The 17,686-nt window shown below is 36.2% G+C and overlaps 1 protein-coding gene and 1 non-coding gene across 10 annotated transcripts in view; both read left to right on the top strand.

The window, feature by feature from the left end:
- The window catches only part of RNF216 (ring finger protein 216), a 228,919-nt gene that overhangs the window by 105,421 nt on the left and 105,812 nt on the right, over positions 1 to 17,686 (top strand). For all 9 annotated transcript variants that reach the window (XM_056806441.1, XM_056806446.1, XM_056806447.1 and 6 more), the window contains 3 exons: positions 6,102 to 6,204; positions 8,438 to 8,602; positions 17,451 to 17,565. In XM_056806441.1, the coding sequence (XP_056662419.1) occupies positions 6,102 to 6,204; positions 8,438 to 8,602; positions 17,451 to 17,565 (383 nt within the window). The remainder of the gene's footprint in view (positions 1 to 6,101; positions 6,205 to 8,437; positions 8,603 to 17,450; positions 17,566 to 17,686) is intronic.
- LOC130455683 (small nucleolar RNA SNORA23) lies at positions 4,866 to 5,048 on the top strand. The gene has a single exon (XR_008913786.1). It is a non-coding gene; the product is annotated as a small nucleolar RNA SNORA23 (small nucleolar RNA).

The raw sequence follows: 17,686 nt of genomic DNA on the forward strand, positions 1-17,686 counted from the left end.
TCACTCTGAATTCATTCCTGGAGGTCGTTCCAATTCCCATGGAATTCCTCCAGTTCATTATTCCTTTGAGCACAATAGTATTCCATCACCAACATATACCATAATTTGTTCAGCCATTCCCCAATTGAAGGGCATCCCCTCATTTTCCAATTTTTTACCACCACAAAGAGCGCAGCTATGAATATTCTTGTACAAGTCTTTTTTCCTTATGATCTCTTTGGGGTACAAACCCAGCAGTGCTATGGCTGGGTGCTATCAAGGGGCAGTTTTTTAGCACCCTTTGGGCATAGTTGCAAATTGCCCTCCAGAATGGCTGGATCAATTCACAACTCCACCAGCAATGCATTAATGTCCCAACTTTGCCACATCCCCACTAACATTCATTACTTTCCGTTGCTGTCATGTTAGCCAATCTGCTAGGTGTGAGGTAATAACTCAGAGTTGTTTTGATTTGTATTTCTCTGATTATATAGAACACTTTTCCATGTGTTTATTGATAGTTTTGATTTCTTCAGTTTTAAGCTATTAGCTCTAAGATTCTAAAAACCTTAGAGAAATTTTAGTAAACAATTTCAACATATAATTTCCAAAGTTGTTTTGTTTTTGAGTCCTTCTAAGTTTCCTTCTGTTCTTTTCTGTGTATTTTTGATAAATGTTTCAATGAGATTTCTTTCTTGAATACTCTGTCCCTAGCTCCTTCTCTCACTCTCAACTCCTTTCAGGCTCATTGGGGAAAAAAATTTAAAACCTTTGTAATAATTATGCATAATCAATGTATTTATGTAATCAATGTAATTATGCATAATCAAGTACCCACATTGACCAAATTACTTCATGTCCAAAAATGTATGTCTTGTTCTGCATCCTGAGTCCAGTTTCCATATCTAACATAACTAGGATGAGGAAACAAGAAGTTTCATTTTGGATTAATGTTTAATATAATCTTCTCATCCCATAAATTTAAAATATTTATGAAAAGTCTATAAGATTAGATGTTTACATCTTGAATAGCTAGGTGACACAACGGATAGAGTGCTAGACTTGGAATGAGGAAGACTTATCTTCCTGAGTTCAAATCTGGCTTCAGATACTTACTGGCTATGTGACCCTGGACAAGTCTTTTGACCCTGTTTGCTTTAGTAACCTTATCTGTAAAATGAGCTGGAGAAATAAATGGCAAACTACCCAAGTTATCTTTGCCAAGAAAACCCCAAATGAGGTCAGGAAGAGTTGGACAATACTTTTAACGACCGAACAACAATTATAATAAGTTATAATATCCCATGCTAAATAAAAAGGCTAAGTCAACTGTCACCAGTTTCAGTTCCTTTTCTCTTCATGCTTCATATGCATTTTGTACATTATTACTTTGAGGATACTTTTCAGAGCAAGGAAGTGCTGATTGGGACAGGCAGATTTTTCATAAGATTCACTAGGGAGCCATGAAGTATTTGCTTTAGGATACATATTAAGGTCTTTGGCTGGTTAGCCAAGACTTCTAGTCCATGTTTTTATTTCACCAAAATTTATCCAATACAGCTTTATGTTGTAATCACATGTCCAGAGGTAAACAAGTTAGAACACTAGTCAGCGTTACTTTGCAGAATTTCTCATCTCCATGACATATCAAACCTGAATGAACATGAACATGAAATACAATAAGCAAGTAATCAGTTTGGATTTCTGCAATCCCCTCAATTGACCTGGTATCTGTGGTATTAATGAATAGTTGTTCAATATGATTTGTTTGTTTTTTTAACCCTTACTTTCTGTCTTACAATTAATACTGGGTATTGGTTCCAACTTAGAAAAGTGGTGAGGGCTGGGCAATTGGGATTAAGTAACTTGCCCAGGATCACACAGCTAGGAAGTATCTGAGGCCAAATTTGAATCCAGGACCTCTTGTCTCTAGGCCTATCCACTAGGCCTCTATCCACTGAGCAACCTGGATGCCCCTCAATATGTTTTTGACAAGAGGAAAGTCTTGTAATTCTTAGTGACATTGAAATATAATTTCTATCAAAATTCTAAACCCCAATGGGTAGCAAGAAAGGAAATTTAAATGTAAAGCAAATGTGGCTGAACCCCAAATGCTGTTTTTGATCAATTTCTGTTTGCTCAGTGGAATTCCCATTTTTTAGCTTTTGGCATGTAAATAACTATAAATATGTAAAATGATTCAGTCTGAGATCCCTACTGAATAAGAGGGCAGATCACTTTATTTTAAAGAAGTCATTGTGGTACAATAATACTGACTATTTAAAGTCCTCTTATGAATGAAAATTAATCTTGAAGATTTTATATTAAATTATAAATATTTTTTAGTAAAAAGAAAGAGAGAAATAAAGTTACCAGCATAACTAACTTGACTGCAGTCGCAAGTCTTAGTTCTTGGATTCCCAGCCTGAAGAGATAGCTTACATAGTTAAGTACCAGCAAGAGAGCTTCTTTCAACAAGTCCCCAAAATAGCTGAGAGCACTTTCCCCATTGTCCTGGCTCTTAGATCTTGCCCATGATGTTACACCTACTCCACTTTCAATTGGACAGTCTGAATCATATGTTCTGATGTCCAGGCACATATCACACCATGCCTCTGGGTCAGAGGCCATGCAGCGCAGCATCTGTCCTTCCTTTCCAGAACTTAGAAACTGTACTATCACTCTGCACCCTACCTTAATGTGCATGTGCCAACCCTGAGTTTTACTTTTATGTTAATTTCACACAGTCCTAAAAGATGATATTGTTAAAGTATTATATTCAATATGGCAGCAAATTTGGAAATCTCAGCAGTGGCCATTGGATTGGAAAAGGTCAGTCCTAAAGAAGGACGATGCCAAAGAATATTTAAACTATCAAATTACTGAATGCATTTCATATGACAGCAAGGTGATGCTTACGATTCTGCAGGGTAGGCTTTAGCAATATGTAAATTGAGAATTACCAGAAGTGCAGACTGATTTTTAAAGAGACAGAAGAATCAAATCACCAATATTTGCTTTATTATGGAGCAAGCAAAGTTGTTGCAGAAAAACATTTACTTCTGCTTTATTGACTGCACTAAAGCCTTTCACTGTGTGAATCACAGCAAATTGTGGCAAGTCCTCAGATGGGAGTGCTAGATCATCTTACTTGTCTCCTGAAAAAAATCTGTATGTGGATCAAGAAACAATAGTTAGAATTGAACATGAAATAATTGGTTCAAGATTGGGAAAGGAGTATAACAAAGCTATATAGTGTCACCTTATCCACTTAATTTATATTCAGAATGCATCATGTAAATGCCAGGCTGGATGAATCAAAAGCTGGAATTAAGGTGGCTTGAGAAATGTCAATAATCTAAGATATGCAGTTGATGGCACTTTGATGGCAGAAAATGAAGAAGAATTAAGAAGCCTCTTAGTGAAAGAAGAGAGAGTAAACGATGGCTTAAAGCTTAACTTAAAAAAAAAACAAAAACAAAAAAACTAAGATCATGGCATCTTGTCCCCATCACTTCCTGGGAAACAAAGAAAGTAGAAGTGCAAGTTGTTGTCAGATTTTATATTTTTGGGTTTAAAGATTATTGCAGATGCTTGCTCCTTGGAAGGAAAGCGATGGCAAATTTGGACAATATTCTAACAAGCAAAGACGTCACCTTGCTGACAAAGGTCGATATAGTCAAAATTGTGCTTTTTTTTTTTAACCCTTACCTTTTACCTTAGAATTAATACCGTGTATTAGTTCGGAAGCATAAGAATGGTAAGAACTAGGCAATGAGGGGAAAGTGACTTGTCCAGGATAACCCAGCTAGGAAATGTTTGAGACCAGATTTGGACCTAGGATCTCATCTCTCTAGGCTTAGGCTCTCAATCAACTCAGCCAACCAACTGCCCCCAAAGTAGTAACGTATAATAGCAATGAGAGTTGAATTATATGGAAAGCTGAATGCCCATAATGGACATTTTCTAATTTGGTGCTGAAGAAAACTTTTGAGAATTCTTCAGATAGTAAGGAGATTAAATCTGTCAATATTTAAAGAAATTAACTGTCTATTGGAAGGACAAATACTGAAGCTGAAGGTTAAATACTTCGGTTACATAATGAGAGCAGAGCTCATTGTAAAAGACTGATGCTGGGAAAGAAAAAAGGTTATGGCAAAGGATAAGATGGATAGATGGTGTCATGAAAGCAATGAACATGAGCTTAGATAATATAGAAGATAGAAGAATAGATAAAAGAAAGATAGAAGGACTTGGCCTACTATGGTTCATGGAATCACAGGGTCTTGGACATGACTGAATGACTGAACAACAACAAATACTGACAGAAATAGATTTTGGTATGCTATTTTTCACTTGAACTATTGAACTCAGTGGGAATTAGAGAGGGACAGATTGTGAATTTTAGATGGTTTGTATTTGGTTTCATATCTCAGTATACATATACAAAATCTTTTTATAATTTCATCTAAGGAAAGCCTTAGGTATATTGATTCTGTTAACAGTAGATAGCAATTTTAAAAGAATACTGATTGATTTATTCATCATAAGAAATCTTAACTTCCATGCCCAATAAGTATCTGTGTCCCATTTCCTCAGTATTCATGGGACTACACTAAATCAAGTTAGAACTAAGAGATAGAGATGGAGAGAGGAAAAACAAGGAGTAATGGTGGGGTCTGATTGGTTGGAGAAAATGAACTTTCTGTCCTTGACCCCTAATTGTCCTTTGATCTCTTTGGGGAAAGATCCTATCACTGATCATCAACATTTATTTAGAAATAGTTGGGGGGTTCATTCAGTCTAGGGATAGTATGCAAAACTGTTGGGAGTTGTGTAGGTTCTACAGTGGAGATAATGACCTATAAGAAAATCTGCCATGGCCGCAGCCTTTGTGTGCATAGCTTCCATCTGTGTCTGGTAGCATTGTCTGTTTGTGTTTTGCATTCAGATGCTGCTGCCCACATATAATCCTGCAGCCAGAAAGAAAAATGGGATCATAGTACTGGCCTAGTGATGTCTTTTTGGACAAACCTACCACTGGTCAGCCTCCAAACTCCCAGACATTTAAAAAAAAAAAGAAAGAAAGAAAATCTTCCATTCACATATAGAAACTATCTTACATTGAATATTCATAAATCAAGCAGGACTACCAATGTTAATGGGAAAAATCCCATATAGTTTGCCTAATTTATTAGATATTGCTGTAGAATGAAGAAATTGGATTAATGGATTTAATGTTTTCTTCTAAGAAGATTCTGTAGTGAAATATGTTAAATTAAACCAGTATTGCAGATAATAATCTAGAAGAGGCTATAATTTAAAGTAACTAAATCATAATTTCTTATTTCTGGTACACTGGCAAGTAACTAAAGTTTAAAAGTTTTTCTTTATTCAAGTAGACCATAAACTCCTTCAAGGTGAGAATTATTTTTCAGTTTGTCTTTATATCTCTGATGTAGAACCCAAGTTTCTTTTTTTGTTGTTTTTATAAACCTTTACCTTTTGTCTTGGAATCAATGTTGTGTGTTGGTTCTAAGGCAGAAGAATGGTAAGGGCTAGGCAATGGGGATTAAGTGACTTGCCCAGAGTCACACAGCTGTCAAGTGTCTGAGGCCAGATTTGAATGTAGGACCTCCCATCTCTAGGCCTGGCTCTCAATCCACTGGGCTACCCAGATGCCCCCAGAATCCAAGTCTCTTGAAAGAAGTAGGTGCTTGATAAATGCTTGTCAAATGAATTTTCAGATTTAGTATTGTGTATGATATATACATGTATATATATGTAAAAACCCAGCATATTTTATCTCTTTGACAAATAGTGGTAACACATTCTTAAATACACTTTTACCTGTTTTTTGACTGTCATGATTGAATTATGACTCAGTAGCATCAACCAGCAGGTTCAAGCATTGAATATGAAAGTATGGGAATAAATAGGCATTGTTATTTAAGTGAGCAAAGAGAAGATCATTTCAGTTTAATTTTTTTTTTATGTACTGATGGGACTTAGCTAGTGATCACTTATAAGAGTTCTAATTTCTAATGCTACCTCATTCTGCAGGTATTTCACTTTGGAGAAATATAAAAGTAACATTGGGTTTTGCTTTGTGTTTTTTGCAGACTTTGTAATTTTCTTCTGGAAAATCCAGATTATCCAAAGAAGGAAGGTAGAGTGGTTCTAAATCCTAATAGCAGCCTGCTTGCCAGCCAAGATGAGAAAAAGGCAAGTGTAGTCCTCTTATTTTCTAATGTTTTCCAGTATGTCCTTTAACTTTTTTAAAAATTGTATTTTTTCCCCTTAAAAGGGGAAGAAAGTAGATTTCAGTATTCTGTTGTTATAAGCAATTTTCTTGGTTTTAGTGCCCAGAACAGGTTTTCAAGGTTTTATTTATATTTCTTTCTTTCTTTTTTTAAAATTTTTAAACATTATTTTATTTGGTCGTTTCCATACATTATTCACTGGAAACAAAGATCATTTTCTCACCTCCCCCTCCCCCCACCTTTCCCTCTCCCATAGCCGACGCGCAATTCCACTGGTTATCACATGTGTTCTTGACTCGAACCCATTTCCCTGTTGTTGGAATTTGCATTATAGTGTTCATTTAGAGTCTCTCCTCAGTCTTATCCCCTCCAACCCTGTAGTCAAGCAGTTGCTTTTCCTCGGTGTTTTTACTCCCACAGTTTATCCTCTGCTTGTGGATAGTATTTTTTAGATCCCTGCAGATTGTTCGGGGACATTGCATTGACACTAATGGAGAAGTCCATCACCTTCGATTGTACCACAATGTATCAGTCTCTGTGTACAATGTTTTTTTGGTTCTGCTCCTTTCGCTCTGCATCACTTCCTGGAGGTTGTTCCAGTCTCCATAGAATTCCTCTACTTTATTATTCCTTTTAGCACAATAGTATTCCATCACCAACATATACCACAATTTGTTCAGCCATTCCCCAATTGACGGGCATCCCCTTGTTTTCCAATTTTTGGCCACCACAAAGAGTGCAGCTGTGAATATTCTTGTACAAGTCTTTTTCCTTATTATCTCTTTGGGGTACAAAACCAGCAGTGCTATAGCTGGATCAAAGGGCAGACAGTCCTTTATCGCCCTTTGGGCATAGTTCCAAATTGCCCTCCAGAATGGTTGGATCAATTCACAACTCCACCAGCAATGAATTAGTGTCCCCACTTTGCCACATCCCCTCCAGCATTCATTACTTTCCATAGCTGTCATGTTAGCCAATCTATTTATATTTTTTCTGACATCAAACTAGGTTACTGTAAAACCTTTATTTAATTTATTTAATTTCTGCCTGTCATTACTCAGTATTCTTCCTTTTCACCTCCTTAACCCAACCCCTATGACCAAAAAAAAAAACTCAAAAAAAATCCTACAGCCTTTAATAGGTAATGACAGAGTCAGGATGGCCTAGTTTTCCCGGTATATCTTCTCCATCACAAATTAGTAAATGCACCAGACAAAAAAAGAACCAGAACATAGAGAGATCTACTATGGTGATAGGAAAACTCAAGACATAAACATAGAAGACAGTCACTTGAAAACTAATACAGGCAAAGCCTCATTGAAAAATGCAGTTTGGACCCAAGCCTAGAAATAATTCCTAGAAGAATTAAAGCACAAGTTAGAGATTTTTTTTTAAGAACTCCCAAAATGAAAACAAAAAACAAATAAGGAGAAGTGGAAAAAAGAAATGAAAATAATAAAAACTATTATGAAAAGAGAATTAACAGCTTGGTAAAAAGAGGTATAAAACCTTATGGACGAAAATAACTTCTTAAAAATTAGGATTGGCCATCAAGCAATAACAAAGTCAAAAGAGTGAAAAAAAAGGATATGAATTATTTGACAGGAAAAAAAACTGATCAGTAAAATAGATTGAGGAGAGATCATTGAAGAATCATTGATCTGCCTGAAAATTATGAACAAAAAAGAGCTTAACCATATTTTTTAAAATTCTAGAACAGAAGGCAAAGAAGATTTTGAAAGAATCCATTAGTCTCTTCCTGAAAGAAACCTTGAAATGAAAACTCCCAGGAATATTTTAGACAAAATCCCAAGTCAAGGACAAAATACTTCAAGCAGCCAAAAGGAAATAATTTAAATACTGTGAGACCACACAAGATTTAGCAGCTACTATTTTAACAGTAAAGATGGCTTGAAATATACTGGAAGGGAAAGGATCTAGGACTGCAACCAAAAGTTATCTTTTTAGCAAAATTATTATAGTGAAGGTACTTAGTTTGCCCTTTTCAAACCTAGATAAATCTAACCACAAGATAAACCTCCCTCCTCCTCCATCCCTCCTTTTTTCTATCATATTTCTTCTATCTTTTCAATGCTTTGAGATGACTTGAAAAATTTTTATGTAGTTGTCTTCTGTGTTAAAAAGAAATCCCCTTAACTAGACTATATTAATTTTCTGCTTCTCTTTCATTTCAGGTGTCCAAGGTGGACTATTTTGACTTTTCTAAACTTACTCCGCTTGACCAGCGTTGCTTTATTCAAGCTACTGATCTACTCATGGAAGATTTCAAAATGCTCAGCACTCAGGACATCAAGTGGGCACTGCATGAGCTCAAGGGACACTATGCAATCACCCGAAAGGTTCTCTACTTATACTCTTAGATTCTTTTTCATTTGTAGGTCCTCTTTCTTCCCCTAGGATCTAGGTGAAGAGGTTAGATTAAAGTATTTAGTGTGGTTTCTCTTCAAGAACAGAAAGTGAAGGTATGACATTCCTGTCTTCTAACAAATGAAAGAAGGCTCTGAGGAGATCCTAGACTTTAAAGTGGAAGGACTTTGAGAAGTCAACCTAGCCTCAAACCCTTATTTTGCAGTTGAAGAATCTGAGGCCCAAAGTGTTTCCCCAAGGTCACATAGGTAGAACTGGATTGAAGAGAAATTTGGTTTATTTTCCCTGTCTGCAGAAGATTTAAAGAAGGGCAAATATATGAAAGAATAAGGATCATCTTCATGTCAGGATGCCAAGTAGTTAGAATTGATTCCTAAAGGAAATGATAATTTATTTTTCTTTTTTAGATCTTTAAGGAAAGACTAGACAGATGATCAGTGTAACACTAAAGAATAAAAACCTGCTGTACCTATTTCAAAATAAGTGAGATTAACATGTGTCAGTGACTTACTGTATATAACAGCCCTGTAGGCCTGTGCATATTATATTCTGTACTTTTCGCTCATAGATACCTTGTGTTTCTCATGAATAGCTAAGCTATTGGTGTGTTTTCTGGTTGTTAATCCTGGTAGAAGAAGACACCACATTTGTCAACATTGCTACTATTGTAGCTAGTTCTGAAAAAGTTCCTTCTCAATCCAGCCACCTCCCCCCAGCTTCTCTGATTTGTATTTAATTAAGATCCTTCAGGATATCTCAGTTTGATTTGTTTTATTTACCTGGAAAAGATGTTGAACCAGAGTTAGAAGAGTAAGTGGCCAAATGGAGGATATTTGACCATAGGATGTTTCCAAGTCACTTCTAGCTTTATTAGGATGTGGTTTTATGAACTGATGCTGATATTCTCTTTGAAGAGCCACTTAATTGTGGCTTCCGTTAACTAGTATGCAGTTTGCTCCTGTTTACATTTCCTCTCACAATCATTTAGACCTTTCAAGCTAAGAGACAATTAATTCATATACTGACCCAAGCAGCCTTAAGTATAATCTGAATTGTTTACATCATGAAAGTTTTCTCAGCCTGCATTGTAGAGTAATTCATGACTAGAAACCCCCTGCTTTGCAAAGAATTTTGTTATCTGTTACCATTCTGAAGAAAACTGCTGTTAAAGGCCAAAGGAAGGGCAAAAATATACATTTATAGATATTCAAAAGAGGTAAATCTGTTTCTGTAAACATTAAAAAAAGGAATGCTTTTTGATCAAGAATGGAAACTAGGATTTTTGGTTACAGGGAGATGTGAGGTAACTTCAATTGCATACACTTACTTTTTTTGAAAGATCTTTAAGATCAGATCTTTGTTGTTCAGTTAGATAAGATCTGGTGAATTGGCAAAGAATATCTTATTCAGTTCAATGGTTGTTTATTATATGAATTCTTGCTTTACTAAGTGGACCATTCCATAGATACTCTATGTAAAAAATTTTTACATCTTGTTAATTTGCCTATGGACATGGGGAAGAGGCAGAAGGGGTCCATATACCTGTGAAGAGAGGGGCCAACATATACAGAGTGCTGGGAACAGAAGCTAGAGCTGGAGGAGGAACAGGCAGGGCACATGGCCAAAATTAAGAGGAAGAATGAGTGAGTAACAGACTTGGGGGCCAGACCTGAACATAGTAGGAGAGGATGGTCAACATTTAGTGGCTGGGAACTGACAAATGGCACCCAAATATGGACAAGCAGGGCAAAAGTCTCTTTTCTCAGCATTAGGGTTCTCAAGCCTCCCCATCCAATGGTGGTGGCAGTTCTGATTTTGCTGCTTTGTTTTTGCTTTTGCTTTTGTGTGTGTGTGTGTGTGTGTGTGTGTGTGTGTGTGTGTGTGTGTGATTGGGGGAGAATATGGAGTATTGAACTGAGGGGCAGGAGAAGAGAGTAGATTTTTTTTTTAAATTCAGATTTCTTTCAGACTTCTTTACATAAAGTTCAAATTAATGTAATGTGAATTTTTATAAAGCAAGAACTGTCTGTATGTGCAAGTCCCCTGAGCTAGGGATCCAATGACAAAAAAAAAAACAGTTAACTTTAAGGAGTTGGCATTCTACCAGGAGAGTTATCTTAGTTACCAGAGATAACTTAGTTCCCTGCAGTATTGAGGCTCCTAGTTTGAGAGTAGGTAATACAGATCCGTAGTGGATTCAGGCAGCACAATTATGGGATTTCCTCTAGTGACATATAAAAGCTTATGAGTAGGATCAGAGAGAGCAGATTGGTACTGATTAGTAAGGGCTATTCCAAACACCAATTTGACAAGGTATGTATGAGTGCTAGTAAGACATGAGGGTAAGGAATTCAAAGATAGTATACAGTATAAAGTTGAAATGGTTAAACAATGGGGTTAATACTTTTCAAAGAGGAAAATGGACTAGATAAGGAGTTCAGAGTAACTAGAAATTATGGGGAGTTCAGCAAAGTTGAAGAATAGGCTTAGTTTGAGAAGCAAGCCAGAGGAAGAGATGAAGGGACAGGAGTTAAAAGACTTCTTTGCCAAAACATTTCAGTGGGCATCCCTGTATTTTACAAAGTAAGTTTTACATTTAAAACTTCTTGGGGCCTTATTATAACATTGTTCTTAAGTAGAATCCATGGGTTAGGATCTATAGCTATAGTCTTGAGCTTATCTGAATTGAGTCTAGAATTTCATGCCTCGGATGTGGCTATGAAATAGAGAACCTTCAATGTAATTTAAGTGTTTGAGAAATGACATCCTATTTGGAGTACACATTGACCATCCATAGAGCTCTGTAAAGACTGGCAAAATTCACAAGTTTTAAACGGTTAGTATACGTGGCAGATTATTTTTAGCTCATATTTTTTGAGTACAAAGAGTTGTACATTGGGGCAATATTTCTAAAGATTCCTTTGCAAATTACATGGTTTTTAAGCCTTTTAATTTTTTGTTATTTCTAGTCTTTGACAATTATCTGAGTGCAAAGTGGGTTTTTTTTTTTGTTTTGTAAAAAACAACAACAACAAGAAAAAACAAGAAAACCTTTACCAAGTATCAGTTCCAAGGCAGAAGAAGCAAGGACTATGCAATTCGGGTTAAGTGACTTCCTCAGGACTAGTTAAATGTCAACAGGTCTTTTTTGAACCCAGATTCTCTTGACACGAGGCCTGGTGCTCTATGCATTATGCTACCTAATTACTCCTATTGCTATGTGTTTTTAATGAAGAAACTTATAAACTGCAAAAGCAAACTAAGACCTTGAAATTTGAAATAAAATCTTTCAAATATACTATATTACCAGATAAGTCCATTTCCTTTATCTTAGCCATCTTAATCAACCAACACACATTTATTAAGTGCCTGTGTGCCAGGCACAGGGAATACAGATACAAAGAATAAAGTGCTCTACCCTCTTTCTATCAGATTTATTCCAAATGACAGCTTTCCTTACTCATAGTTCTCTTTTCTCTGCTTGGTAATTTAGTGAAGTTGAAACTCACTCTTTGACCTTGTAATCATGTTTTCAGTGGCAAACTGTGGTGTCATAATTCTCAGATTACTTCACCATAGGATAAAAAAGAGGTGGGGGTTTTGGAAGTAGGTAGAGAGGGTGTTTGTGCAGAAAACCTTTACAAAGTAGCATCTTTCAGAACAGCAGGAAAAGATTGAGAATTACTAGCAAACTAATACATTATCTTTTTACATCTTTCTTTTTCCTCACAGAGTCCCCCAAAGTACTTTGCTCACCATTTTAAAAAAGCCACCTCTCCTATTGATATATACCTATTTAAATAAAACCTGTATTTACTACACACAGTGACTACATAGTTAGGAAGGCCTGAAGTCCTGCTGATATGATAATCAATGGTGAATGGAAAGAGCTCTGGGCCAGAAGCTCTAGTCTCAGTTCAGCAGTGACCATTATAAACTTGACCAAGATTCTTCATTTTTATGGGCCTGAGGCCAGTTTCCTCATCTGCAAGATGTAAAGGATATATATGAAATACTCTCAGAGATCTCCAGTTCAGATCTTTGATTCAGTGAGGTGTCTTCATGATTTCACTAATGGTTTGACATATCAGAGTCATATAAGAGTAGAGTTGATAGTCTTATTTGGGAAGACATGGTGGTATTACATTTTTTTAAAACTCTTACCTTTGCTGTCTTAGAATTGATAGTAAGATTCAGGCCCAAAGCAGAAAAGTGGTAAGGGCGAGGTAATTGGGGTTAAGTGACTTGCTTAGGATCACACTGCCAGGAAGTATCTTTATCTGTCCCTAGGGAGATGGTATTATTTTAAAAGTATGATTTCCATTACCTTAAACAAAAACTAAAAACCTATTCCTAAATGAATAATTATCCTGAAATGTATTCTGCAGAACCATCTTTTCCTTCTTTAAAATTAACCAAAGGCCTAGTCTTATTTTAGCAGTTGACATTTGTAATGAAGCGTTTGTTGATGTGGTTATACAACAGCTGATCTCTTGAGTGAATGATCTTTTCTATGATGAAATCGCTTAATATTTGTTTGCTAAGGAATGAGAGTTTTTCCATAGATATCATTAAGTTTTTGTAAGCATCATTTTATTTTTCAACTTCATACCTCTCTTTTCGGCTCCATATTTTCCATAAGAAAGTCCAAAAGAGATGCAACCATCATCTCTACAACAAAACACACACAACTCAAGGATGTGAATGGGCTATAAGTAAAAAATCTTTTGGAGCAGGAATGTGCTCTGTATTTCTATTGTATTTCACGTATAGCTTGTATTACAGAAGTCACTTAGTAAAATGTTTGTATAACACTTCAAATTTGTGGTCCCATACTACTCCTCAAATGAAAGAGAAAGCCATTTCCTGTTCTCTTTTGGGCCAAAGCATTCAGCTTCATTTTATTGTACTTTTTTACTCTGCTATTATTATTATACATATTGTTTTCTTGGTTTAGTTCTTGCTTTGTCACATAAAAACCTTCCCAATTTTTCTCTGAATTATTCTTGTCATTTCCTCTAGCACAATAATATTACATAGCACCCATATATCATAATTTTTTCAGCTCTTCCTTAGTCAGTAGCCCCCCCCCATTTTTACTTATTTATTATACAAAATATTGTTCTCATTATCTTGTTATATGCGGAACCTTACTTTTTGTTTTAGTGGCACCCTCTACTACTAAGTTTCTTAGTCCTTAGGGTTAAAGAGCCTACTTAACAATGACAGTAAGATGAAAGCAACCTAACAGGCTTCTTTTGTCCACAAAACATGTTCTGAAACTTTTTGTTGATACTCAGTATTTCCAGTTTTCTATATCAGACAAGAAAATTGAGGCTCAGGAAACTTTGGCCATTGGCACATTTGCCCTAAAAAGTCAAGTAAACATTTATTAAGCAACATCAATATGTACTTGTGCCAAGCTCTGGGGATATAGAAAGAGGCAAAAAAACCAGTCCCTCCTCTTAAGGAATTCACAGTCTAATTGAAGAGCTAGTGAACCAACAAATTAATATGTACAAATAAGCTGTATCCAGAAAAAAAAATACACAGGAAATATTTAAGAGGGAAGACACTAGAATTAAGAGTGGTTGGGAGGATGCAGCTGGGTATCTCAGTAAATTGAGAACCAGGCCTAGAGATGGGAGGTTCTAGGTTGTTCAAATCTGGCCTCAGACACTTCCCAGCTGTGTGACCCTGGGCAAGTCACTTGACCCCCATTGCCTAGCCCTTACCACTCTTCTGCCTTGGAGCCTCAAAGATGGAAGGTAAGAGTTTTAAAGAGTTAAAAAAAAAAAGAGTGGTTGGGAAAGGCTTACTGTAGAATATAGAATTTTAACCAGGACTTGAAAGAAGCTAAGGAAAGCCAACAGGTAGCAATAAGGAGGGAGAGCATTCCAGAGAATATACCTAGAAGAGAGTAAATATCTTTTACATGGAACAGCAAGGAGCCCAGTGTCATTGGATTGAATAGTACATATTGGGGAGTAAGTTGTAAGAAATTTGGAAAAGGTAAGAGTATGAGGTAGGGTAGGTTATGAAGGACTTGGAATGCCAAACAGGATTTTGATTTTTGATTCTGAAGATGATCAGGAATCAGTGGAGTATATTATGAGTATGTCTGCATGTGACTTATGTTTTCGGAAAATCACTTTCGTGGAAGAACGGAGGGTGAATTGAAATTGGAAGAGTCTTTTGATAGAAAAACTAGGTTTGTGGAGATGAGGTTTGTAACAGTGGTGTCAGTATCAGAGGAGAAAAGGGGGAACATTCAAGAGATGGTGCAAAAGTGAAATCAACAGACTTTGGCAATAGATTGGATATAAGGGTTGAAAGAGTGAAGAGTCAGAGATGACTTAAGGACTGGGAGGATGGAGTTGCCCTCTCCAGTAAAGAGAAGTTGGTAAAGGGAAGGAATGATTAAGGGGAAAGATAATTAGTTTTATTTTGGACATCTAGTTTGAGATGTCTAAAAGGGATTTGCAGTGTGAGCCTGGAGATCAGCTGAGAGTTTAGGGCAGAATAGGTAAATGTGAGAGTTATTAGCATATAAATGGTATCTAAATCCATGAGAGCATGGTAAGAACACCAAGTTAAATATTATAGAGGGAGAAGAGAAGGGGGCCCAAGACAGACCAGAACTTTAACCATGTAATCATCCAGCTTTCTATAGTTCACTGTGAACACCTGAGGTTTAACTACATATAGTCCCTTCTTAAGGACTGTTTGTTGTATATTTGTAGACATTTGAGAAACATTTGACGTATGTAACAGCAAGAGGGGAAATTCTCTTGAAATGTTGTCTCAACATTTACTTTAAATGATGGCATTGAAATGGGAGAAAGGGTGGGGGGATGTCTAATTAGAAATAACTAAGTTAAAATGGAAACAGAGACCTAACATTATCTTCTGCTAATATAGGTATATCCTTAATCAATTCACAGAGAATTCTTGGTATAACTCTCTCAGCAAAATCTGGAGGTGGGAAGGGTACCCTCAGTTCACAGTTAAGGCTATCTAATAGTTATTTGGAAGAAATCTCTTTCAATCACAATAGGTATTAACATGTTCATGGATGGGAGAGGAGGCATCCATTGTCTTCAGTGTTGTGTATAAGCAGTTTTATGACTAGTGAATAGCAATTTGAGCTAAATTGTTAATGATTTGAGGAGTTTTCCCATTGGAATTGACCCAAAACATTTTCCCCCAATATTTAAAAGGGAAACTAAAACAGGTACTATTTAAATTAATTATAGCCCTATAAGCTGTTTGTATTTAGTCTTAGTTATGTGGCAGCATTATGTAGCAAAAGGACAAGAGCTGTGGATTAGGAATCAGAAGTCCTGGGTTCTAATTCTGGATTTTCCAGTTAATGAGGGGATGACTTCAGTAAGTTACCTTTTACTTTTTTTCTTTAAAATATGAATACCTGCCCTGCCAACTCATAGGACCAGGGTGAGGCTCATCATATGAAGTTATTTATATAAAAATGCTTTGTAAACTCTAAGGTATTATCATGTAAATATTTTATTATATCCACATGTTCCTCATCTGTTTAAAAATTTGGGAGAAATCTTAAGTCATATTGACTTTTCCTACCTCTCCGCTCCAGTAAATAAGTGGAATTCCATTTAGGTGGGCCTTTTAAGCTGATGAAGGAGAGTCTATTTAGAAGACAAGTACTCCTGGAACAGTTCTATCTTTTAGGCATTTGCCAAAGCAGAGAGAAATTGTGATTTAGTATAAAAATTAGAATATTGATCACAGTATCATAAATTTAGCTTTTTAGGAGAGCTTGAGGCTATCTATTTCAACCTTCTTATACAAATGAGAAAACTGAGGCCTAGATAAGTTGACTGGAACTTTAATAAGGCCTCGCAGTTAGTAAATAGCAGAGCCAGGATTTGAATTCCTCTTGATGTTGGGGTTAAGTGACTTGCCCAGGGTATCTAAGAGGTATCTGAGGTCACATTTGAACCAAGTTCATCCTGTTTCCAGGCCAGGCTCTCTATCCTCTGAGCTATCTGGCTGTCCTATCCAGGTCCTCTTATTCTGACTTTTTCTACTATACCACTCCTTTTCTCATAGGCATCAAGGGGGTTCACATTGGGAATGGGGGAATGCTGGGATAGAGGAAAGTAGTTGTTCATAAAGCAAGTGGGAGAATAACCAAGACAAACTACCACCCATTATTACTTAAGGCTAGAGAGTTGGTCCTGAAATTTCCTGTTAACACGTACTAACCTAATTTGTAATAGAGGAGTAGAAGTAAAGGCATATGCATTATATCTTCATTTAAAATGCCTCATTTTTGCTTTCTGATTTGTTACAGAAAGATTGGATGCCAGTCTTTTCTAGCTCTAACAATGTGAAGATTTAATTTTTGGCAATTTCATTATAGCAGTGTTCCTCTCTAGATTATAAGTTATATCCCATTGAGTTCCTTATAATGGTACTTTTCTCTCAATTCTTGAGTAATAGGGGAATGAATGGTTGAATTATTTTTTTAATTCTCAAAATCTTCCCTGCTTCATCTACTTCTTCCCCTTCCCCCCACCCCCCGATAGCTAATATTTCATTTTGGTTAGTCCTTTGCTTTGTTAGCATTTTAGGATGCTTGGGAAGATGACAGATTGTAATGTTTATTTTGTTGCTATTTAGTAGCCCTAGTAGAGATTTGGTCAAAATGAGGGTTCTGGATTATGTGAACTTCAATTTTTCCATATTCATCCTGCCCTTCCCCATTTCCCCAGGCCAATTGCTTTGAATAATTTTGAAAATTGCCTAAGTTTAGTAACCTTTTCCATTTTTTAATTTTAGGCCTTTTCTGATGCCATTAAAAAATGGCAGGAGCTATCACCAGAAGCCAGTGGAAAGAGAAAAAAGAGGAAAGAAATGAATCAGTATTCTTACATAGATTTCAAATTTGAACAAGGTAAATGGAAAACTGTGTGTGAGTGTTCCTACCTTGTATGAAACTATTCAGCAGAACTTATCCACTTAGCCACAGCAGTCAGTAAATGTAGCTATTTTGTGGGGTGTTTTAGCAAAAATAC

The sequence above is a fragment of the Monodelphis domestica genome, chromosome 7, assembly GCF_027887165.1.
Source record: "Monodelphis domestica isolate mMonDom1 chromosome 7, mMonDom1.pri, whole genome shotgun sequence".
Taxonomy (NCBI): Eukaryota; Metazoa; Chordata; class Mammalia; order Didelphimorphia; family Didelphidae; genus Monodelphis; species Monodelphis domestica.